General features: G+C 42.3%; 1 protein-coding gene across 3 annotated transcripts; it reads left to right on the forward strand.

The window, feature by feature from the left end:
• The first annotated feature begins 1573 nt into the window (after positions 1 to 1573).
• Positions 1574 to 23301, forward strand: PRKAR1A (protein kinase cAMP-dependent type I regulatory subunit alpha). 3 transcript variants are annotated; one of them, XM_033138908.1, is made up of 12 exons: positions 1578 to 1688; positions 3880 to 3953; positions 4391 to 4573; positions 9504 to 9677; positions 10655 to 10746; positions 11724 to 11785; positions 13635 to 13681; positions 15337 to 15495; positions 17589 to 17649; positions 17952 to 18073; positions 19038 to 19119; positions 20816 to 23301. In XM_033138908.1, exons 3-12 carry the CDS (start codon positions 4400 to 4402, stop codon positions 20986 to 20988), a joined length of 1146 nt encoding a protein of 381 aa, XP_032994799.1. In that variant the 5' UTR covers positions 1578 to 1688; positions 3880 to 3953; positions 4391 to 4399; the 3' UTR covers positions 20989 to 23301. The 3 variants fall into 3 exon arrangements, with proteins under 3 accessions (XP_032994801.1, XP_032994799.1, XP_032994800.1); XM_033138909.1 differs by lacking the exon at positions 1578 to 1688 and adding an exon at positions 1830 to 1852; XM_033138910.1 differs by lacking the exons at positions 19038 to 19119; positions 20816 to 23301 and adding an exon at positions 18484 to 18584 and having other exon boundaries at positions 1574 to 1688; positions 17952 to 18107.
• Positions 23302 to 24577: the final 1276 nt, after the last annotated feature.

A 24577-nucleotide genomic window follows, 5' to 3' on the forward strand; every position in this document is an offset into this window, starting at 1 on the left:
TGGAAACCAAGCCTTATGAGGCGTGCTTGAAGTAGCTGGCTACGTTTAGCCAGGCGTCTGAGAGGAGATATGATTTTGTTGTTGTTGTTCAGTCGTGTCTGACTCTTCGTGACCCCATGGACCAGAGCACGCCAGACACACCTATCCTTCACTGCCTCTCGCAGTTTGGCCAAACTCAAGTTAGTAGCTTCAAGAACACTGTCCAACCATCTCATCCTCTGTCGTCCCCTTCTCCTTGTGCCCTCCATCTTTCCCAACATCAGGGTCTTTTCCAGGGAGTCTTCCCTTCTCATGAGGTGGCCAAAGTACTGCAGCCTCAACTTCAGGATCTGTCCTTCTAGTGAGCACTCAGGGCTGATTTCTTTAAGAATGGATAGGTTTGATCTTCTTGCAGTCCATGGGACTCTCAAGAGTCTCCTTCAAATATCTCAGGGGCTGTCACATGGAAGAGGGAGCATGCTTGATGTCTCCTCAGTGGTGTAGGTAGCCACTCAGGTGCCCAGAGCAGCGCGGGTGCCCTGTGCCCGGTGGTGGGGCGAGCCATCGCAGGGTGCACAGCGGAGCATCCAAGGGCAGCTGAGGGGCAGGCGGCAGGGAGACGCAAGCCCCACACTGCCCTTTCAGGCAATGTGGAGCCTGCAGGTGCCCGAGCCACCCCATGACTACCAGGAGAGACGTGTGGCTCAAGTGTACTGCAGGCCCTGTGGTAGGTAAGTGCTTCCCCCCCCCCCACTGTGTTGCCCAGTGCACCCCACCCTCCCCCTAGCTACGCCTCTGTTTCTCCTGCTCTTGAAGGTAGGACTCAAGAAGGTAGGACTACCTGCTCTTGAAGGTAGGACTTGAGGCAAAGGCTTCAAGTTACAAGGGAAAAAGTAAGGAAGGAGATTCTGACAAAATATCTGGAAGAACTTTCTGACAGTAAGAGACTCCCACAAGAGGCAGTCGACTCTCTCTTCCTTGGAGGTTTTTAAGCAGAGGTTGGATGGCCCTCTGTCAGGTATGCTTTAGTTGAGATTCCTGCATTGCAGGGGGTTCGACTAGATGACCCTCGGGTCCCTTCCAACTCTATAAGATTCTATGATGATGATGATGATGATGATTGTGGGATAGGATGTCCCGATTTTCATCGGGGAAACATTGGAGGGTATGCACCTCTACCTCTTCTTCCTCCTTCTCTCTTTCTCTGTTTCATCTATTACACTCTCTCCCTCCATCCGACTTAGCGCATAGGGGAGAGAGCGAGAGCGAGCGCATTTGGGGGGCGGGAGGAGGGCACGTCAACGAGCGCCCTGACGTCAGCGGACGTTTTAAGTAGAGGGAAGGCTCCGCATTGGCGCGCGCCTGCTCTTCTCCCCCCTCCCCCTCCCTTCTTGTCTTTCTCCCTCACCCGCGCGCGCGTTCTCTCCCTCGGAGGCGAGGGCGTCGACGGAAAGCAAGCGCGTCGTCCCCTTTAAGGTTGCCCGGGTGACGGCTCGGCGAGTGAGAGCGAGGCTCATTGACGTCACGCCAGGCGGCGATTGGCGGAGGGAGTTGGGTTTCCGGTGGGAGCGATCGCTGAGGCGAAAGAGGAGGAGGAGGAGAAGGGAGGTGGAGGAGGCCGTCGCCACTCGGGACAGCGGGAGGAGGCGGAGGAGGGGGGCCCGCCCGCGAGGAGAGGCCCAGGCAGGGAGGAGGAGGAGGACCCTGTGGTAAGTCGGAGCCGGTGGGCCTAAGGCGCTCGCCGGCGGGTGGGGCGAGAGCGGGAGCTGCGGCGGAGTGACGCGGGGGCGGCGAGGCGGGAGAGCGAGGGGCGGCGCGCTTACCTGAGGCGCGCTGCGGGAGGCGGCGGCGGAGGCCTCTTCCTTCTCCTCAGGTGAGGCGGAGGATGGGAGAGGAGGAGGAGGATAAACCTCAGCCGAGTTGTGAGGGCGGCCCTGCTGAGAAGAGCCCTAGTCCGGCGGGGGAAAACGGGTTGCCCGAAGGGGTCTTGGACGGGGCCCACGGGCACAGCTTGGAGGGAGAGCACATGCGTGGCTTTATTTTATTTTTTTCAGTGTTGGGGAGGAAGGGGGCGCTTACGCTGCAAGGTTTGTTTCCCGGGGTGGGGAAGAAGAGGGTCCAGCGGACCAGACGCAAGTAGAGGGGCTAAGATTAGGAGGAAAGTGCACCGCGGAAGATGACGCCATGTAGACAGAGAAGGAGCGTAGAATGAAGCCGCCTATGTTTTTTTTTATTATTGTTTAAGGAGATGCCACTTCTGATAGACGATTTAAAAGAGAGGCCTATAGGTTTTTGGATGGAGGATCCTTTTACAAAGAAACCCGATTTGTCAACCTGGGGGAGAACTTTTAGAGTTGGGGAGAGGTTAGGATTAAAGGGGGAATAATAGGTCTGGGGTGTGGGGGGGTACCCGATCTTCATCTGTGTTAAAGAAGTGGAAAGGTTACTGCTGAAACCTGCCTAAGCCAGAGTTTAGCTGGGTCTGCTTATCTTACAAGCAGTTTCTTAGGGCCCTCCAGAATGTTTCACATTATGTATGGAGGGGAGGGAGGAAAGGGACCCGTGTCATTCTCTTGGCTTTGTAGTCATTACAGTGTAGTGAATAATCTTCTGCAGGATAGGGAGAGAGTAATTTTCCCCATAGTCAAGGAACAAAACAAGCAAGTGCTGCCTTTGAAGTAGCCCATAATTGCTTTGTACAGTACTTGAATATCTGGGTATTCCTATCCTGGGGAGATGAGCTTCCAATGAACTGTGCTCCCTTCTCACAGGAAGGAAACATCTTAGGGCTTTCCTGTTGCTTTTATTTATGGAAGCCACAGGGAGATAACTTGAAAGATGATCAGGGTAAGTTATTCAAGGCTGCTATAAATTACAAATGCCCTTTTGTGATAGAGAAGCTCTTCTTTGTGATTAGAAAATGTGTTCTATCAAATGCACCTGATATTTCAATAAAATGTGAAGACCCCTACCCCCACTTAGAATTTTGACAAGAATTTTGATGTCCTGGGTTACCACCATCAGGTTGCTGTTTTTCATTATTCACTGTTTAAATATGACAGTTAAATAGTTACATGATGAATTCCAAACACTTTGTGAGTTTTCTCTGCCAGAAAAGGAGCCCCTTAAAATTACTGCAGTGATCTTAAAATTCCTAGCATTTTACCTGGAAGCTACTGGAAGCTACTACATCTCTACTTTGCAAATACCTTTAGAAAATGAAAGTCCTTTATCAGCTGTTAATTGCCAGTTGGTGAGAGTATCTAGCTACAGAAATAGTTTGGCTTTGTTTCTATTAAAATGAACACTCTTCAAAGCTCTGTATGATGAAGACTTTAATTTTTCTAAGTAACATGCTTCAGACAAGAATATTTATTTGAAATAGAAGCTTCTTGTCTGCTACTTCTTTTGCAGTTATGTTTGAGCACTTGTGTCTGATGCTGTCTATCAGCAGTGTGAATGCTTTTTCCAGACTTATTTGCAGGCTGTCACAGAGCCATGGCATTAACTCTTGGACAGTTAATTAAGGCATTTATTACTGACCTTCATTATGCAAGTTGTCAAAACAAAAGAAGTAACTGTAGAACTTCAAGGCAGCTTAATGTAAATGCCAGATATGTATGTGTATGCTTTTTTAAATGGAACAGGTGTATTGTAATCTTTAGATTCTTTACAAGCATTGCAGATGACAAGGATGCCATGTATTTGTAGTGTGGGCACTTCACAGCATTATATTTTGTTGTCATGCCTCTGTTTCCTGTTGGGAAGGGTTATATATGTTTATCTCAAGTATATTGCCATCTGTGTCATGTATCTAAATATCTCACCTAGAAAAGTATGTATTTATAGAACAGTAACGCTTGGGAGTTACTCACTTTCTTCTTCCTTCCTTTTTGAAAGGCTATACTGGGATCAGCACCCCTTCCTGTAAATTCTGTGCATACCTGTAGTGGTTGCAGCTAGCTGCATCTCAAGTAAGTGTTGGGCAGTTGGGAAATAATGTATTTTATTTCCATAAAACTTTATTTTTACATGCTATTACAAACACAGTTCTGGATATGTTTGTTTGCCAGTTGTGGAAATCCTGCATCCAGTAAGATTGTGCCTGGGAGCTGGCATTAATTGCAGTATTTTATTTTTGCTTTATTGGGAGCAACTTAGCTTTACATAACTCCTGAGGTAGCATAGACCTCTGTTTATTTCTGTTGTTAACATTCTGTTCATCCAGAATGCAGACAAATACACTGAGCACCATTTCAGTTTAGAAGCATATAATGTTTTGATTTCTGCTAATTAGCTATCTCTGCAATTAAGAGTGGCTGGCAGCTGTGATCGTTGAATATCATTAATGTAATATGGTGATAGCAGGGCACCTATCTCTTGGGGGTTTTAAAATATGTTTTAATTTCAGATAGCAGCAATGGCCACTGGCAGCACTAACAGTGAAGAGGAGCGCAGCCTCCGTGAATGTGAACACTATGTCCAAAAACACAATATCCAACAACTCCTGAAGGATTGCATCGTCCAGCTATGTACAGTGCGACCTGAGAGACCCATGGCATTCCTCCGGGAATATTTTGAAAGACTGGAGAAGGTAAAAATATGCTTCAGGAATGGGTGCGAGTAGGAAAACCATTTGCAACTTCTCTAGAATATTGGCTGAGAGTACATCAACAGTTTAAATGTTCCAAGGGGAAAGTGCAGCAGTGTTTTTTAGTTTATTGCCATGTGATTGCTAGAAAAGCGTCTGTGCAATGTTTTCATAAAATTAATTGAAAAATAAATAGGTCTCATGAGGGGTACAAGGTCAGATGGTGTTGCTTTGTGAGATACTGGACTCTTGACTCATGCATGGCCAAATTTTGCCCTTGGGCATCTTGGAGAGGATTTACATATAATCAAAGTAGAATTTCATATCAATAAAATGGGACAACCCTCTGATAAACAATGCTACTGTTATGCAAATTGGGCATCAAAAGTTCTCTGGTCTAAGTGGAAGCAGCAGCAAATCCAGAAGCTAGACAGATTCTGCTTTTAGGAAGAAATTCTGCTTTTAGGAAGAAAAAAAATGGTTTTTAGAGTAGAACATGTTTCGCAAGAAATAAACTCTAGGGCAGTCTTATGAAACTTTACCATATGGTGGTCTTCTTCTTAGCTGGATTCAACCCATAGCATCCCATATAAGTAATTGCACAAGCAGAAGAACTTCCAGTCACATAGTGAATGGGTCTTCTCCATCTCCTCTCCCTGCACTGACCCCAGATTTACTCAGGAGGGTTAAGAGATGGCAGGGAAAGGTGGCTTTGTTGTGTGAGCAGAACTCACTCTGCTTTTGCGGTGACTGGCAGAGCAATGCAACCTGCCTTTACACTAGACCATAGCTGGGAGTGGAGGTTGATGGAGCAATTATGTCCCTCCACTTTGCTTGCTGGGCTGCTGCCAGTGGAGCAACATAGATGTTACTTGTTGGTGGGTAGATAGCCTACTGGTAGGCTCCCCAGTGGTGGAGTTCAGCAGAAAGAGGTGAAACTCTGTTCTGAGGGAAGTGATGGGACTGGATCCAGAGTCAGATTCCTAATTACTGCCAGCTGCCATCAGGCCTGATCTGAATCTGAATGCCGTGCCAGCCTGGAGCTGACACAGGGCGCAGGACTCCCCCGATTTGAGCTGCAATGGCAGAAGGTTTGGATTGTGCCCATACTTGGATCATCCCAGATCTGATTTTGCTTTCAGTACACTTTGTATAAAACTCTTATCACAAACCAGTCCTTAGCTGAATAGCCCACTAATTGTCTTGCACTTTTTACAAGCTATGTGACTACCCAGTAAATTTAGATGGCTGTGCAGCAAAGCTACCCAACAATTTCCCCCTCTTGTTCTTTGACTGCTGTGTCACTAACAGCTTCTCCCATCACTGTGTCAACATTCTGTGGAAAGAGAGAAGGTCAGCAGCATTCATCCCATAGCAGCTGACGACTTAAAGGCAAATCATAAGACCAATATTTAGTGATTCCTGCAGTCACTGCTAATTGTTACAAATTAATTCATACATTTTCCCTAAGGCACAATGTTGGGATAATAACATACTTTGTTTTGTATACAAGAGTCATTTTGTTCAACTCCTCAGTTTTTGTATATTATGCACTAGTACTTTTGAATCTCTGTGCATTCTTATGAATTAAGTAATCTGTCCAACTTGCATTTTGGCTTGATCTAAATGCCAAGTTATGCAGATCCCTAAAACTAGGTAAGTGATTTTTCTGAGTTTATATGTATAAAACTTGGATCCAAAAGTGTTTTTCACCATCAGAAAGGAAGCTTCCATGTATTCTGACAATTCCACTGCTGCAATTGCCCATGCCCAGTCCCACACCATTTAGAGGGTCCCTTGACACTTAGGGGTGGTTTTTTTTCGGGGGGGGGGAGGGAAGGTGTAGGGAACTGCAGTGGGAAGAGGAGCAAGGAAAGCTCACTTCTCTGGATCTAAGCCACTGCACTTTTAGATGGAATTCTACAGGTTTAGTCTAGTTTTGCTTTAGTTGACCAGTGCAGGTCTATTGAATAATAGAGGCAGAAAGGTTAGGGTCATGCATGGTAACTTTTAAGATTATTTTGGTCATCTTTTATTGCGTATGTATATTAAATATATTAAATATTATATATTGAATAATGAGTGGTAGCTTTTATTGATTTAATTGAAAGTTGGCTCACAAAGCTTAAGAGCTTTATTTAAGATAATTTATATTGCACAATTTCACTGTGGAGCTGTAAGGTAAACCTGTATGAAGGGATAAATAATACAGTACAATGTTCTGCTGTGTTAATCTGGGGGAAAATATAATTGGATTGTATGCAGTGTAGTGCTAAGGTGAATGTTCTGTTAGTGCAAGGGTTTCTTCTTGCTCACTGGAACACACCACCATACCCCCTAAATCTGTTCTGGCAGTTCCCCCAACCATCGAGAACAGATCTGGGATAGCAGAGGGCATGGGCAGGAAGGAAAGGGGCAGGATCCATACTGCCTTTTGTTTTTAGACTGCTGAAAATAGTTCACATTTTTCTCCTGGATATAGTTTTATTAACTGTTTTGTGTCTGCATTCTGGCATATGAAAAAAGACTCCACTGTTCACACACCAGGTTTTTGACAAAATGTGTTTTATAGAGCCAGCTCAGCCCAGCGGTTCCATCAACCAAGGTGTAGCTTAGATCCTGCAATTGCCCACAGCAGTTTGAAACCCGTGGGCACTGCCTGGCTTTAAAAAAAGAATAATATGTGTTTTATATTTTATTTTGTTACCTTGAGAAAAGAATGTGTTGTAGAATTGCGGGTAAAAAGTGTGTAGTTTATAATAATACAATACAATACAATACAATATAATATAATATAATAAAACTATAATTTAAATATGTTCATGCCTTTTATTAATGAATGAAATACAAGGGCATTATGAGTAAAGGAACTCACTGTTTTTTAATTTGGTTTATGGAAGAGGGCTTGGGAGTTCATTGGAGCAGGCAAAATTGGCATGAGTACATCGCCATGTTTATTCCTACTTGGAAGTTTAGAAATGTGCCATGAAAAACCATTTTTCCAGCAAGGAGTGTCCTATGTGGCACTGAGCAAGGAGCCCTTTTGGTTAAGCAACATTAAGCTGATAAATACAGGAATTGAAAAGTAGTTTATAGAGGAGTTCATATTAATCTTATCCAAGAGGAAGTGTGTGGGTAATCAGGCTATCAGATGAACAATAAATTGGACTTTGTGTTAATGTTCAATGTGTCGTCGTCCCCTTCACATCACTTTAATTGAAAATTGTAAATAATTGGATTGTGCTCATTTATCAACAGATTTCACCTATGTATGAGACAGACATATTAGGATTGTTAAACAAGAATCTCTCAATTATGACGGTTTAATTCAGAGTCAGATTTTGTGTAACATTGTTTCATGAATACTTAGAGACCTGTCGGTTTCTGTTGGTATCCTTTGGAAATTCAAGAAAATAGAATCAGTTGATTTTAAATCCATTATGCATTTGGAATAATTCATTTAGATAATGAAGCTTTCTGTGGATTCTGTTGCTATGATAAAGGAACTGTATGATCTTCGAAGAGCAGCTGTAATGTCATTACCCTGTATGTAAATAGTATCTGAGCTGTATTACAAAGATGAACTATTAAATTCAAAAGTTCACATGGTAAAGAACTATATATATATATGTGTGTGTGTGTGAGAGAGAGAGAGAGAGAGAGAGAGAGAGAGAGAGAGTAGAGGTATAGGATTTTTATTTGAGTATCATTGAAGACTCAAATTTTATAAACGTCTTCATGATAACAGACCACTCCGCAGAGCCATATGCCAGAGCAACATCTGAATCACCAAAAATATGTTGCATATGTTGCATGCCTTGTGCATTTCTTTTAATGCAATAATTTAACATTCAAAATATCCAGCAAATGGCCTCAATTTCATGTATTGGACTCAACACTAGTATGATACATGTTTGATGCTAAAGCATCAAAAGCATTTAGAAACTCATCCACATTTTAAGTAGCTGTTAAGTGTGCCAATTTTAAAAGTATATTCTGTTAAATACAAATGTTTGAAATATGTTAAATTCCTCTTCCTCTACACAAGGCCAGCCAGATGGGATTAAAATTTGTGAAATGTTAAAAGAATAAATCTTATATTTTCTGCTTCCTTGCTTATAACTCTTTAGGACAGGGATGGGGAATCCCTGGTTTGTGGGCCAGATGCCCACATGCAGATTTCACCTAGCTCCCTGCGTCCCCTCATCCATCAGCTGTTCAGTGAGGAGCAGCTGGGGGAGAAAGGGGTTCTGTTGTGCAAAGTGTATAATTGCAGTTCCTTTCTCTGCAACACCACAGCAGAGGTGAAAATCTCTCAGCAAAGAGGGAGACGTGTGTCCCTTGCAAAATCCATGCATTTTTGCAATTGTATACATGAAATTCCCATTGTATTTTGAAGTTTAAAACTATGCAAAGCTTTAAGGCAGGACTTGCCATTCAGTTCTGCATTGACATTATTTGCATTCTTCTGGGATTACTGAGTTCTCTTTGCTTTCTGCACAGTCAGGACAGATAAAGGGTGTTTGAGACCTTTAGCTTGAGTGGAGTTGCTAAGAATTAAATATATTGATCTGTTGCTGTGGAAAACAGCTTTGTGTGATGATCTGGCCTCTCCCATTTCTGAAATTTGCTCAAAGGCCATTGGAACCTTAGCCCAAAAGAGGTCACCTAATAAACCCCTTTCAGGCTTCTGCTTGCACAGTGGGGCTTTCTCCCCTTTCCTTACCCCGTGTTAACTTTCACAAGCTTATGGAGGGCACAAACTTTTTAGTATGGAAGTTATAATCTGAAATTGCACAGTGCAACTTGATGCCCAGTGTTTAAATGAGGATAACTGCAAGGGAGGAAACAAGTTCTCCCAGGAGCATATGCATGGATGTGAACTTTCTACCCTTGTGGATTATTAACATAGAACTGTTTTATTTCACTTCAGGAAGAAACAAAACAGCTCATGTGCCAGCAGAAAGCCAGCTCCCGTGCAGACTCGCGTGAAGATGAGATTTCTCCCCCTCCACCCATGAATCCAGTGGTAAAGGGCCGCAGAAGGCGTGGTGCCATCAGTGCAGAGGTTTACACAGAAGAGGATGCTGCCTCTTATGTCAGAAAGGTGCTGCATCCAGTTCTTACTTCCTGCAAGACATATTTTATTTCTTGTATGCACAATTTCCTCCTTTGCCTATCCCCAATAAAGTATCAGGCCTTTCCATAGATAAGTTGTGCTAATGCCTTCCTAACTTGCTAGTGGGTTGCCTTTATATTTCTCACAGAAACCTGGATTTCTGCTTGGCTGGGTTGACATAAGTTGAGGAGTTGAAAGATATGGAGGAAATAATCATTAGAAAAATCTTGGCTGGTGGAAACAAGCCATTTCTCCCTGACTCTGCAATGTCTGCTCAATTAATATCGACTATAACTTTCCCAGAGGAGCAACCAGGTCTCCTAGGACATCCTTGTGATCCTTGTGACTTCTGTGTAGTTTCCAGGAAGCCTGATACTAGGGAGTTGACCCTTGGGGGACCTGTAAGCACAATTACAGCTCCTCAGATGTTAGTAAGTATCCTAGGGTGGTAGTTATTCAATATTCCCAATCATTGTGTAAGAGCACCATTAGGTTATGTGGCTCCTAACACCTGCATCAGTTTCAAGTAAGATTATTTTGAGTTCTGAATGACCATTTGAGGTACTGGTCTGTCTAGCAATTTGGTCTATAGACTTATCAGAGGCAGTGTAAAAATAATTTTTCTACATATCAAGGCTCCTGATAGTTGTGTCCTACCTGAAAAGATACTTGTAGATTGGCCATTGAATCAGCACTTACCCAGGAAAGATACATCTCATTCTAGACACTTTCCCGTTTCTGGGCATCTAGAATGTAGGCATAATTTCATGAACACGCTTCTTAAAGAAGTCTTGAGAAGCTTTCCTTACCACTTGAATGAATTCTTCACATAGGATAAAACTCCTGCACAGAGCTCCCTTCCAAGAAAGGAACTCCTCTCAAATATTGTTGGTAATGGGTTTGCTTGAAGAACATTTGCCTCTTAGGTCTTTAATCGGTATTGTTTGGGTGTTTCCATTCCATAGGTTATTCCAAAAGATTACAAGACTATGGCTGCTTTGGCAAAAGCCATAGAGAAGAATGTGCTTTTTGCTCATCTTGATGACAATGAAAGAAGGTAAGAAATCTGTGAACCCGGATAGTTAAATACATAGAATTCAGCAACATGTAGAAAAAATAAATAGGCTGGCTGTGACCCAAGTTTTGGAACCATGCATAATGTTAACTATATATACAATACCTCAAGGACCACCTCTCCCCATATGAACTGCACCAGATCCTCCACTTGCCATCCGAGGCCCTTCTTTGTGTGCCCCCTCCACGGGAGGTCCATTTCAGTGTTGGCTCCCTGCTTCTGCAATGCTCTCTCCAGTGAGGTTTGCCTGGCGTCATCACTACATATCTTTAGACACTAGGCAAAGCTATTCTTTTTTTGTTTCCGGTCAGACCTTTGGCTTTTAAATGCCTTATGTCCTTTTTGCATAGGAGGGTTGTTTTAATCTTTTTTTTTAAAATAGTATTGTCTTTTGGATTTTTTTTTTAAATACTGGTTTTAACATGTTTGTGTGTGTGTTTGCTTAAAATATTGTAAATTGCTTTGAACTGTGGCAAAAAAGCTAACAAATAAAAATAATGCAGTATAAGTTGCCTAGCCAGGCCAGTTAAGTTGTACTGAATGGTTTTTGGGCCCCCACTTCAGACATTGTTGTGGCTTAGATTGCCAAAATGCCATATAATGGGCTCTACATTCATGCAATTATTTGGATTAGTTTGGGGCAAGGAGAAGAGCGGAATGTTCATGCTGATGTTAGCCTATTTATGTTGCCCCTGTGTCTGTCAATATGGGAAGAGATAAGAATGACCTGAAGTTTATGCTGTGAACCGCCCTGAGATCTATGGGTATAGGGCGGTATACTAACTAAAGCTTGTGTGAGCACTGCTGTTTTGTCCTCTCTCCAGAACATGTTGAGCTACTCTAGTCTAGACTTTTGAGAGATGCAGCCTCCCTAATAACTGCATGCTAAGCTTGTCTGTATTAGCATGCACATGCAATATGTTACATCTTTTGTTGAGTAATTCTGAAATCTTTTTCAGTGATATTTTTGATGCCATGTTCCCTGTCACCTATATTGCTGGCGAGACTGTGATACAGCAAGGCAAGTGATTGCTTGTGATGTTGGTGGAAAAATTACTTAGCCTTTGAAGCATTGAAGATGTGCAGTTGCTTTCTATTCATCTCCTTCACAAGGTTTGCTAAAAAGATCCCAAGTAGAGAATTGCAGCTAGTTTTGCAGAGGTGGGTGGGCAAACATTTTTTGGTCACTTGCCTTTTAGAAGGGACCAAGGCTTAACGGTAGGGCATGTGTTTTCAATTCTAGGTGGAGCTGGAAGTGTCCCCTGAAACACTTGAGAGCTGGTGCCAGTCAGTGTCAACAGTACTGAACTAGATGCACCAATGGTCCAACTCGTTATCAGGCAGCTTCCTATGTTCTGGCCCCAGTGGTGGGCTGGGCCATATTTGCACTCAGTCACACACTTCTTAACACAGGCATGCACCTATTCTTCACTTTCTCAACTCCCCATCTCATATGAACTATGTAGATCAGCTGAGAAGGGGGCATTTTCATTCCCACTGTAGCATGCACTTTGGGGAGAATTAAACATCTCTATGGGATGTTAGGAGAGGGGTAGTACCTCTGCTGGGGGACATGTTAAGTTCGTTCTGGGGTAGTTTGTTCACCTTTGGTCCCCACCCTGCATTCAACTCTCACCTGTGGCTCCTAGAAGCCATCAGCATGCAACAGCAGCCACACCCCAGAAAACGACTTTTACTGGCTCACTAAACCAGGTGAGGGCAACCAATGGGTCAAAACCCTCAGTGAGTTGGGGACTTCCTTTGTATGCAAAGACAGGCTCCAGCAAATTGAGCGGATGAGACCAATAGTGGGTTAAATGGTCTAGAAGGTGGTTTCTGCACGTGCTGTTGAGGGAGTGGAGGGGCAGGTGGGGCTTGTCAACCTGGGAAGGTAGCCCATCTATGAGAAGGAAAACTGATCCTACATCTCTGCTGCCTTGTGGGGTATCTTTGGAAGAAAAGACTAAGGAGTAAACCCTGCACAAATCCGGAATGCAATCCCTTTGACAGTTGGATGACATCATGTACACCTCCTTCTGGCAACTCTGGCTGGCAGCCAAGCTGGACCACATCAACAAGGCCATGAGAGGAGTGGGGGCGGGCAGGCAGGTTTTATCGTCTGTGCGCCCCAGGACCTACATGCACACTGCCCAGGCTTGCACCCCAGGAAGGTCACTTCAGTGCTGCTAACGGAGCAGTTTGACTTCGCCATCAGACACGCATTCCATTGTCTCTCAAGACAGACGGATGACAACAAAGCAAGAACAACCCTGCACACTGTAATGGGGATGAAAGCCACATCCTCCCAACAAATCAGTTGAGAAGCCAGGGACGGCCAGTTTCCATCTCCATCATAGTGTTGGGTGGTGAGGTTAAAATCTCCCCACCCAGGTTAATAAGGGAGATACCTGTGAGGAGGGGGAATAGCCTGAGGAGGGTCAGCAGGGAATGAGGTTCCCCGTCACTGAGCTTAGACTAGTTTTCCCCACATTGTAACCATTACAGTGTTCTATTTGAGTTTTGTGGGCAGGTGAAAATCCTTTGCCAGCAATGGCTTTTGCAATAGGGCTTTGATCAAGAACACTTTACCTAGACTAGTTACTAGTCTACCAGTCATACTGATAGCTGGGTAAATAGCATCCTTCATTTTAATTACATGTAGGGGTGAAGTGGGAATTATAAATATAATGAATATATTTGACTATAAAGCCTAAAGGAAAGCATGGCTGTTCCAAATGCAAAAAAGCATATGTGAGCATTTGTATGGATGTCATTTTGTGCTGGATGGTTCTAGAATGGAAGAGGTTGATAACTGCATCTTCTAAACCTATAATTGTTTCTCAAACTTGTATTTCAATTTTTTTCTGTAGGTGATGAAGGGGATAACTTCTATGTTGTTGATCAAGGAGAAATGGATGTAAGTCTTTTCTAAACTATATTACTGCAGTGCTCCAGAATATTTTAAGCACATACAATGCTTCACATGGGCAATAATGGGAACGTGGTCTGTGTCTGTGCTTTTGCATTTCAGACAAATAAATATCAGGGACCTCCATCTTCCCCTCACCAGTTTCCCTTTCCTCTAGCCTTCTCTGAAGCTTAATCCTTACTGCCGTTTGTGTGGTCAGCTATAGGTGGCCACGGCAACTCCAGTGTGATGACAGAACAGCAGGCAGACCAGCAAGCAAGCAGCATGGGTGGCAGCAGCCCAGGCTAGCTATTTAAAGGAGGCAGAGAGCTGCTTTCTGAAGCTCCTCCCCAATTAAATACCACCAGAGGGGGCATTTAAAGGAGCAGGTGGAAGCACTTCAGAGAGCAGCTTGGTTAGGTGCAACGGGAGGAGGGGTTGGTGAGCAGGAGTGGCAGCCCATGATATGTCATATATTTCTGTTCTGCCTTTCAAGACTTTAGTCTTCCCAAGATGGCTTATATTAAAAACAGAGACACAATTTTGTTAAAACAAACAGAAAAAACATACAGTATAAATCATAATGCAACAGCCATTTTAAAACAAGTCAATTACAATAACATTCAATAACAAAAATGTTCTAGTAATCATGCTAAACTGAGACTCTGAAATGTAATGTCTCAGAACTACTAAACTGTAAAGCCTTTGTTTTTAGGTTGCATTTTTATTTACAGTTTTTAACCTGCTTTTCTAATTCTCAAAGTGGTGGAGAAGCAATTAAAAACATTGTAAGCCTATACATGTTTATTCAGAGTTCAGTCAAGCTTACTCCCAGGTAAATGGGTACAAAATTTATGCCTTACGATATCAAATCAAGCTGTAAGCAGCTGGCACATTACGTAGAACATCCTGTTAAATAAATCACTTATTCTCTTTAAAAAAATAATAATGTACTTTTCAACAATGTAATAATAATACAAGAAATTTCCCCCACCCCTGGAACAGAAGATTAATGTATAAAATTTTGCCATAAGTCCATGTGCAAGGTTGGTGGATGCCAATCATCAGGATATTCATTTGAGTAGTTTGCAAATGGGTACCAAACTTCAATAGAATAGTCTGCATCAGATATATTCTTCAATACATGAACCCTTTGGGCTAGTTTTTCAGATAGGGCAGTAGTCCATGCATTCTGTCTCCATCATATGCAAATGTTCAAGCCCTTTCCAATTCTGTGCTATAAGTAAGTAATCACAGCATTAACAGAAGAAACTACTCAGATCCTTATGTAATAAAGCACGTTGATCTACCATAAAAAATTGTTAATAATCCCAAACTTGGATTACACAGTACGTTGTGATTTGTAATATTACTTATTTGAGCTAATACTCCTTCCCAGAATGAAATCACTTATTATTTGATTATTATGCAAAGGCCAAAGAAATGGTACCCAGTGATAAGCTTTTCTCAAAACAAAATCAGAAAACCTCTTGGCACATGTGTTTTGTGGAATATTACTGTGAAAAGGAAATAGAATATTATCCAAATTGGAACATTTAACCAGTTTTGAAATGTTCCGCATCATATTTTTTGAACCATATTGTTTCAGGGGATGCATTTGCAGCAAAATGCCTGTCCTCCAACTTTGTCTGTTGCATCCTTAGGTATATGTTAACAATGAATGGGCCACCAGTGTTGGAGAAGGGGGCAGCTTTGGTGAACTTGCACTGATCTATGGAACACCCCGAGCAGCAACTGTCAAAGCAAAAACTAATGTGAAACTGTGGGGTATTGATAGAGACAGCTATAGAAGAATCCTTATGGTAAGCAATTTTTATGTTTTTAAATAAATGAATTTGAAAGAGAGTGTGGTTTTTTTTGGTGTTGAGGTATTGTGACTTGAGTTTGTACAAATCAACATGAGCATATAGGAAAGTTGTACGGCAGCGTTGGAGAACTCTTGAATATAGCTCAATCAGTAGCGCATGAGATTTAGTAATCTCAGGGTCGTGGGTTCGATCCCAATTTGATGATTCTAGCTGCACCCACTCATCTGATCTGCTTGGGGCTTTTCATGCAAAGTGTACAGTTGTATTTCCTTCCTCTGCTTTGATTTGCATGCAGAGGAGAGAATGTCTCAGCAGACTTGTGTTTGCAATTAAGCAAAAAGTAGTTATGCATTTTGCAATTACATGCATGCAATTTTCAGGATGCAATTGCATTTTGAAGTTTGAGACTTTCAGTAGCAGTAAGTCTGGGCTTTCCGCTGAGCTTATTTGCATTCTTTTTTAAACACACGCACACGTGCTGTTTTTCCAGACAAAGCCAGTCTTCTGCTGGGATTACTAAGAGGTTTTTACACACTCAGGACAGAGAAAGGGTGTTGGAATTTAAAATTAGCACAAGAGAACCACTATTTATAGCCAAGTCTTAGATTCCTGAAGACTACTGCCACAGAGTGTGTATTGAATAATAAATATGGGAAGGTGAGACACAAATCTTTTCTTCACACACTGATAATGGGACCTGTGGGTTTCTAGTTTGCTATATCCCAGCCAAGACTTTTTTTTTTTAAACTAAATAACTTAATGGACAAAAGGTCTTGCCTATTAAGTTGAGTAAACTGACACTTCAGTAAGAGTGAATATTCCTGCTTACTCTGTTGTAAAGGCCAAAAGAGACCTGAGTGGGATTTATGGACTGTCTGAGATACTGGGACAGCATAGAAGCTGCTACCATGAAAGGAATGTGAAATCCCATTGCTTGAGTCAAAGTTCATTCTTTGTGCAGGCATAGGCAAACTCGGCCCTCCAGGTGTTTTGGGACTACAATTCCCATCATCCCTAGCTAACAGGACCAGTGGTCAGGGATGATGGGAATTGTAGTCCTAAAACAACTGGAGGGCCAAGTTTGCCTGTGCCTGTCTTTGTGCATTGACAGTATTGGATACAGTCCACCATTTGACTATTTATAGTGCAAGCCTATAGGTCCATTCTTTGAACTAAGTTCAGTGACTTCAGAAGAGGCTTGCTTTCAGATGAGTGAGTGTATAATGAAAATGAAGAAGAAGAAGAAGAAGAAGAAGAAGTTATACCCCGCCCACCTGACTGGGTTGCTCCAGCCACCCAGCCTTAGCATAAATTTTAAGGGGATATGCTGTTCATGATCATTAGCTAATAAAATTATGGTGGAAAACAGGGTTTACAGGCAGCTTAGGGCTTATATTAGAATGGTGTACACAAGACTTGAACCATTTAAGTTTGCCGTCGTATATCCAGTTGTTTTCAACCAGTGTGCTGTGGCACCCTGGGGTGCCTTGAATGATAGTTAGGAATGTCACAGGCAACACTGGCCTCTTTCCCTCTTTCCTTCTCTCCCTCCCTCCCTCCTCTGATGCCTTCTTGTGTCTCTACCTCCCAAAGGCTTGCATTGCTGTTAGTTGCAGCAGCCCTGACTACAACCTCCCCAGATGAATGGTGCCTCTGGGGCCGGCCAGGGGGTGTTTCCCAGACCCCTGTGGGTCAGTGTGAGGAGGCACTTCTGTTTGGGATGCGGGGGTCAGCTCAGAGACCAGGGGCAGCAGCTGCCCAGAGGACACTCAAGGAGAGGAGAGGAAGCTGAAGGAACACTCCACAAGGGATGGTGTTCAAAAAAGGAGTGACATAACTGGGCTCCTGAGTACTGCAGAAAGAATGTAGTTGGTCATGGAAGCCATGGACTCAAAAAAGTTGAAAACCTCTCCTATATGCACTTATCTGGTAGTATGTTTCATTTAACTGAGGAGGACTTACTTACAAGAAATGAATAGGAATGCATTGTAAACATTTCTATGATCTGTTCCATTTTTCTTAGTATTCTAAATTGTTAAACAGAAGAGTATTTTTCAGATCCATTTGTGTATGTTTTTCTCCTCCAGGGTAGCACATTGAGAAAGAGAAAGATGTATGAAGAATTTCTTAGTAAAGTGTCAATATTGGGTGAGTGTGAAGAATTTCTTAGCATCGCTATTAGAATATTTGAGTCTTGCCCTACTGTGAACTTCACAGAGGGAGCATATATTGTTGAGGTGCTGTGCTTGAAGCTACAACTGCTAAATCACGAAATGTGAATGGGTGATTAATTTGTTCATGGCAGTGGGAAGAAGTTGGGAAGAAGTGTGGTACAAGGGTTTGCTGTAGGAAAACTGGAGAAGTGTATCCTTATGTGAGATGAACTGGGGATCTAATTCTAAATCTTTGGGATACAGCAAAATAAACCAACTTGTTTTATTTTTATTTAGAATCCCTTGACAAATGGGAGCGTCTCACAGTAGCTGATGCTTTAGAGCCCGTACAGTTTGAGGATGGACAAAAGATTGTGGTGCAGGGAGAACCAGGAGACGAGTTCTTCATTATTTTGGAGGTGAGTATTTATAACAATGTTGTTTTGGAATTAGATACTAGCAGCTGTAGGGACATGGGCGGCACTGTGGTCGAAACCACTGAGCCTCTTGGGCTTGCTGATCAGAACATTGGTGGTTCGAATCCCCGCGACAGGGTGAGCTCCCGTTGCTCGGTCCCAGCTCCTGCCCGCCTAGCAGTTTGAAAGTACATCAAAGTGCAAGTAGATAAATAGGTACCGCTCTGGCGGGAAGGTAAACGGCGTTTCCGTGTGCTGCTCTGGTTCGCCAGAAGCGGTTTAGTCATGCTGGCCACATGACGCAGAAGCTGTCTGCGGACAAACACTGGCTCTCTCGGCCTATAGAGTGAGATGAGTGCCGCAACCGCAGAGTCATCTACGACTGGACCTAACGGTCAGGGGTACCTTTACCTTTACTAGCAGCTGTATTTGTCTCATACATTTCAGTTACTTGGGTTATATCAACCTTCTCCAACTGGGCGCTTTCCAGATGTTTTGAGCGACAGCTCTTACCATCTCTGACCGTTGGCTATGCTGGCTAGGGTTGTGGTTCAACATCTGGAGAACACCTGTTTGGGGAATGCTTCTGGATATGATGAAAGGTGGTTCTGTGTTTTTAAAAAGTCATTTGTAGACTGCTTGCATCAATACTGGTTCTCTGGACATAAAACGTAGTTGCAAATTATTTTCTGTGATAACAGATTTGATCATAGATGACAATAAATCCCTTTAACAAATGCTGTGGTGGCAGAATTATACATGTAGGAATGCTTAGTTCAATTGTGAATTGTGCTTCTGAATGGTATTTTATCATACTCTCCCCTTTTGAGGAATTAGGATTAAATGGGATAGGTTAAGACAAGTAATTTAATGGGGATGTTTCTGCTTTCTTAAGTCATGAAGTTGTTGCCTTTTGCATAGGATTGCTAAAACAAATCTGGTCATTAACTCTTTAATTCATTTAAAGGGTACAGCTGCTGTGTTACAGCGCAGGTCAGAACATGAAGAATTTGTTGAAGTGGGCAGGCTTGCACCATCTGATTATTTTGGTGAGTTTTCTTGTTTAAGTTGACAATGTCGTTTAAATACTTAAGGCATAAGACCAATGCAAATGACATAATAGTATATATTTTTAAAGTCACCCCCTTTCTGGTCCCCTGAGACTTGGCTTCTCTCCCCTTTGCTCCTTTCCATCTCATGAGGCTCACAAAAACTCGTTGACACCTATAATACTACCCTTCCTGGAATGGAGAATAAGCCACAAGATCATATTGTACAGTAAGAAAACATTGAAATCAGATTGATATGATTTTAACCCATGGGAAGCTACAAAAGCATTCTAGCTTGTTTGGAGATCATGAATTAGCTCCAGGTTTGTATGTACCAGAAGCTGTGGTTTATGACAGCTTCCTGGTTTCTTTCTCCATTTGCATGAAGAGAGGCTGCACGTGGGTATATTAAGCTCATGCAAAACTTGTCTCATCAGTCCAGGATATGATCATATGAATTGGGCCATTTAGTAGGTTTGCATCTTTAACACGCTTCTAAAACTTTGGATTCAACTTCTGCAATGGAAAACTTGAGTTTGGGACAATAGAAACATTATTGCAGTTTATTAACTAAATAAGCTGGGGATTTATTTTTATTGCTTGCTGTAAGATTTAGTATAGTACTACTCTGAACAGAAAATACTACCAAAGACCAGAAATAGGAACCTTGAACCTTGTCATGAATTTTATATCAAATTATGAAGATACTTTTAAGTGTAACTTTTATGGAAATGTTACTTCCTTCTTGAAGATGATGCAGTACATGAGGGATAACTCAGCACATAGAATTGTACTACAGTGGTGCCTCGCAAGACAAAATTAATTCGTTCTGCGAGTTGTTTCGTATTGCAAAAAATTCGTCTTGCGAAGCACGACCATAGGAATACATAGGAATGCATAGGAATTTAATTCCCATAGGAATGCATTGAAATTTTCGTCTTGCGAAGCATGACCATAGAAAAATTCGTCTTGTGAGTCACCCTTTCGTTAGCGAATGCCTTTCGTCTAGCGAGATTTTCGTTGTGCGAGGCATTCGTCTTGTGAGGTACCACTGTATTTGAAATATTAGAAGTATAAATGCCTAAGTATTATTTAAACAATAATTAATTGCAAGGATACCTAGTGTTAGAACTGGAATCCGATTGCAAAGCCAATCCCTGACAACCAACTGGCTACTGATTGTTTGGGAAGCACTGTGCAAATGACTTTGACACTTCCTTTTCCTCTGCTCTTTCCAAGTACACTCCGTGCTTTAAAGCTCTGTGTCCAAGCACCCCCCTTTTTTATTCCAGAGTTTCCCCACGAAAACCGCCCTTTAGCACTCAGTCGAAGCAAACAACAATCCACAGAACCCCAAATTGATGTTTGCCCCAATTGAGTACTGAAGAGCAGTTTTTCTCAGGGAAAGCCCCAGGGTAAAAAAAACAACCACGCTCAGATACGGAGCTTTAAAGGGCAGACCTATGCCTGGAAAGAGCAGAACAAAAGGTAAGTGTGGATAAGCCCGCTAAGCACGCTTCTCCCACAATCTTTCTCGCCCTTCACATCTCTGTCTATAATTCTTAACACTCTTACACTATGCAATGTTTTGGGATAATTTTAGAACAGTCCTCTATTTTGGGAAAGTCTGTTGATCTGTTTCAAATCGCCTCCCCCCTTACCCTGTTCTCTTTGAAATGAATATTTTGTTTTTTAGGTGAAATAGCTCTGTTGATGAACCGTCCTCGTGCTGCCACGGTTGTTGCTCGTGGCCCATTGAAATGTGTAAAGCTCGACCGGCCCCGATTTGAGCGTGTCTTGGGTCCATGCTCAGATATTCTCAAGCGGAACATCCAGCAGTACAACAGCTTTGTTTCTCTGTCTGTCTGAAGTCTCCCTCCTTCTTCAAATACATGCTTCACAAATGCAGACTGCTTCATTACTCTTGTGCAGAGCCACATGGCCACTGGCTATTGCAGCTTCCTGTCTGTCTGAGGGAGGGGGGGGGAAGAAATCAATTGCTTTTCATGGCACCATTTTAAATTTTAGAGCATTTATTTTGGTGCTCCCAGTACCATTTAAAATAAATAGAAAATTATATGGAGACTTTTTGCTGTTACTGCTTCTCTCTGTGCAATGTACAGTGTCCAACTCGGGCAGTGACTGCCATTCCTTTCGCTGGGAAAATTTCCTAGTACCAAGGTTATTGCCATAGAGTTAAGGATGTAACAGTGGAAAATTATTAAGAGGCACACATTTCTCAACTGGTGAGTTCCTACATTTATTTCAGGGCGTGGTCACTTTCTGCTGTAAGTACTTCTCTTAGCAGAGGAACGTACCCTCTAAGCTCAACTTCTTGGCATAAATGTTCTGGATATGGTTATCTTTGGTTTGGTTTACTGAGATCACCTCCTTAGTAAAACCACAGTTAGAAGTTTTGATAGTTTGATGCATCAGTATCCATTTCAGTTGGTTCATGACGGGCTTGGTTATCGTTGGTCAGGTTTTTGTGTACAAGCTTTTCTTCTGGCACCTGCTGCCAGTGTTGCTGATATTCTTGCCACAGCTACCCTTCCCCTTTGCCTGTTCTCAGTTGTGAATATTCATATTTGCCCCTTCTATTTTTTCCCCTGTGCAATTTCTCAATACCCAGCCAATGGATTAGACACCTATATATTGGTGGTGGTGTTGCCAAAATAATTGCACTGCTCCTTAGCTAGTGCCAAATAGTATACCCAATGCAGTGTATGTAGACCAGGAAACTGAAGGGTGCATCCTGTGCGTTCAGTCTTCTGTCTGACCCTTTCAAGCTTTGCCTACCCTGTTAACTTCAGCACCAGATATTGAATGGTTCTGTTGGCATTCAATGCAGGACCAGACTACACACTCCTTGTTATACGACAAGAATCTGGCTCATGTGGAAGACTGGAAACAGAAAATCAGTGTCCTGTATCCTGTTAAACTCTTGTAACTGAATCTCTTTTATCCAATCAGAAGTTTTAGTAACTTCTAACCTTTCTCAGATATTCAGTCTGAGCAGATGTTCAGTCTCGAATCTTGTTCTCTTTGGTTTGTCCCAGATTCTCATACCGATCTGACAGAATAGCTTTTGGGAAAGTTGACCCTGTTGTCAAGTCTGAAATGTGTTTCAGTATTTACCAGGTTTGTGTTACAATATTTTGTGTGCACCCTGTGCTGCCTACTATATGGAATGTTGCAGGTGGATAATGTAGGCAATTTGGTTTCCTTATAACATGTAAATTATCTAAAACTAGTTTAGGGTTTTATTTGGGAGTGACAGCAAGTATTTTGCATTAGTTGTGCAACTATTTCTTACCAGTCCAGCTCCCTGCCATTCCCTCCTTACTTTCCCCCCAGAAACTGGACCTGGTATGTACCATTCTGACTTGTTGGCTGCTGGAAAGAATGCTTAATTAAATATGATTAGCAATGTCTGGGGAATAGGAGCCTTAGTATATATAAAAAGGGGGGAAGGGGGTATTGACATGTCCTCATTTCTAGATTCATATAAAATGTAAAATCTACATTGTGAATTCTTTCTGTCCGTGCTGAAGACTTTGATGAGGATATGCCTTTGGGAATTTCCACCTGTGCTCTCTTTGGGAGTCCATTAATGCTATTTTCCTCCAAAACTTCATTCAGTTTGAATCTATCCAGGGATTTCCCCCCCCCCATACCTTTCTTATTTTTGAAGCTTGATTTGATCCTTGTTAAAGCACCAAAAAGATTTTAAATCTTACGTAAGCTAGTTAGAGCGCCACAAAAATGCACATTTTTTTATATAAGGCTTTCTAATCAAGTTTCACTACTGCGTCTTTTTAGCTTGCTGTTTACTCCCTTTTGTAGTTTTACCAACAAGATTTTAAGATGAACCAGCTACGTCTGAGTTAAATATTAATCACAGTTAAAGCTTTACCTTTGTGTGCAATTTAAACATGTTTGAATCCACAGTTGGTATAGTTTGCCTTAGCTAACATTCAGGGCTTTAGAGGTAATCTTTTTTGCTAGGACTCCTTAGCAAATAAAAAAATCTACTGCCCTAGAGTGCTATAGTCAACCAGAGGACCATTTTTGTATCGTTACCTGACTATTTGTCTGACTTACTGTATGTGCTAATATATTCCTTTTGTTATAGATTGTCCTAATGGCAGGTAAAGCAATAAAATGATTTAAATTCTTAAATGTAATCAGCGTTTTTATTATACTGGTCTGCAGTTTCTAGGCTGGTGCAGACTAGGCAGGGACGGGTTGCATAATAGCTCTTGGCCTTTCTTTGGCAGAAAGTGAGTTTCATAGACTGCTTCCCACATGAGATGCCTTCCTTTCATGTGAATGACTTGTGGGTTAAATAGATGTGATATGGGATGCAGTCTTCTTAATGGGTGGCTGCAGGTGTGAGCTGTTTCCGAAGTGCCAGACTTGTGGGTGTTTATGCAGAATTGTTTGCTGTGAGCAGCATCACCTCTTAGGTTGTGTTTCTACTTTTCTACTCAACTAGCCAGTGTTGGCAGGTATCTCCATGTGTACATGACAAAAGAGAAATGCAGCAGTTTACTCTTAATAGTTCTATTGTACTTTATTCCAGAATTTCCTTGTACTCAACATCTTTCCAACTTGTTCAGCTAACAGTGTACTTTAGGCCCAGGTGAGAATGGTCTGGGAGTACCTGGTGTCACAGTGTTACTGAGGCTCAGCCCACGCTGATCTGGCTCTTGAGTTAAATAGGAGCCCAATGTAAGGGCAGGGTATGATATAAATAATAATAGTGTCACCTCCTGTTGTAAATGGCAGCCATGTCAACATAGAATCCATGTTAGTGGAATTTCTAACACTAAGTTTGTGTTGCAGTTTCTCTTAGTGTATGAAAAATATGCACACAACTCGCTGATCAGCTGGAAAGCAACCATTAAATCTGGGCTTTGTTTGGGGCCAAAACTGAAAAGTAGGACGGCTGACCAAACGCCAGCCTAGTTAAGATATAGAGACTACATCAGGGACATTGATTAAACCAGTCTTTTCTACTGTATCAGCCACAAAGTGACTGCATTAGTGGCCTTCTTCCTTGGATCCTCAGGAATGGGGAAATCTTTGCCGTAAACTGTTAATACATGGAAGCTATCAGCAGAGGGAGCTCGACAACAAGATTTTCGAAGTAACAAAATATAACCCATTTACTGCCGCTTCATAGTCAATGTAAGAGAAAAGGCATTCCAATTCTAAAGGTCAAATGGAAATGGAAAATAAGATCACATGTTTAATGGAAAACACTGACCAGGCAAAATTCAGATGAAGGATTAACAATTGTGTTGGGCTGTTTTCCAAGGTGGCTGATAAAAGGTCTTCCTGCGACTTGGCCAAAGCAGCTGATAGGGCTGAATTGTTCCCTTTCACCCAGGTATAAATACTTAAGACAGGCACCTGTTCAGACTGCAAGTGTTGCCCTGTAACTTTGGGAGTT

The sequence above is a fragment of the Lacerta agilis genome, chromosome 2 (assembly GCF_009819535.1).
Source record: "Lacerta agilis isolate rLacAgi1 chromosome 2, rLacAgi1.pri, whole genome shotgun sequence".
NCBI classification, from domain to species: Eukaryota; Metazoa; Chordata; class Lepidosauria; order Squamata; family Lacertidae; genus Lacerta; species Lacerta agilis.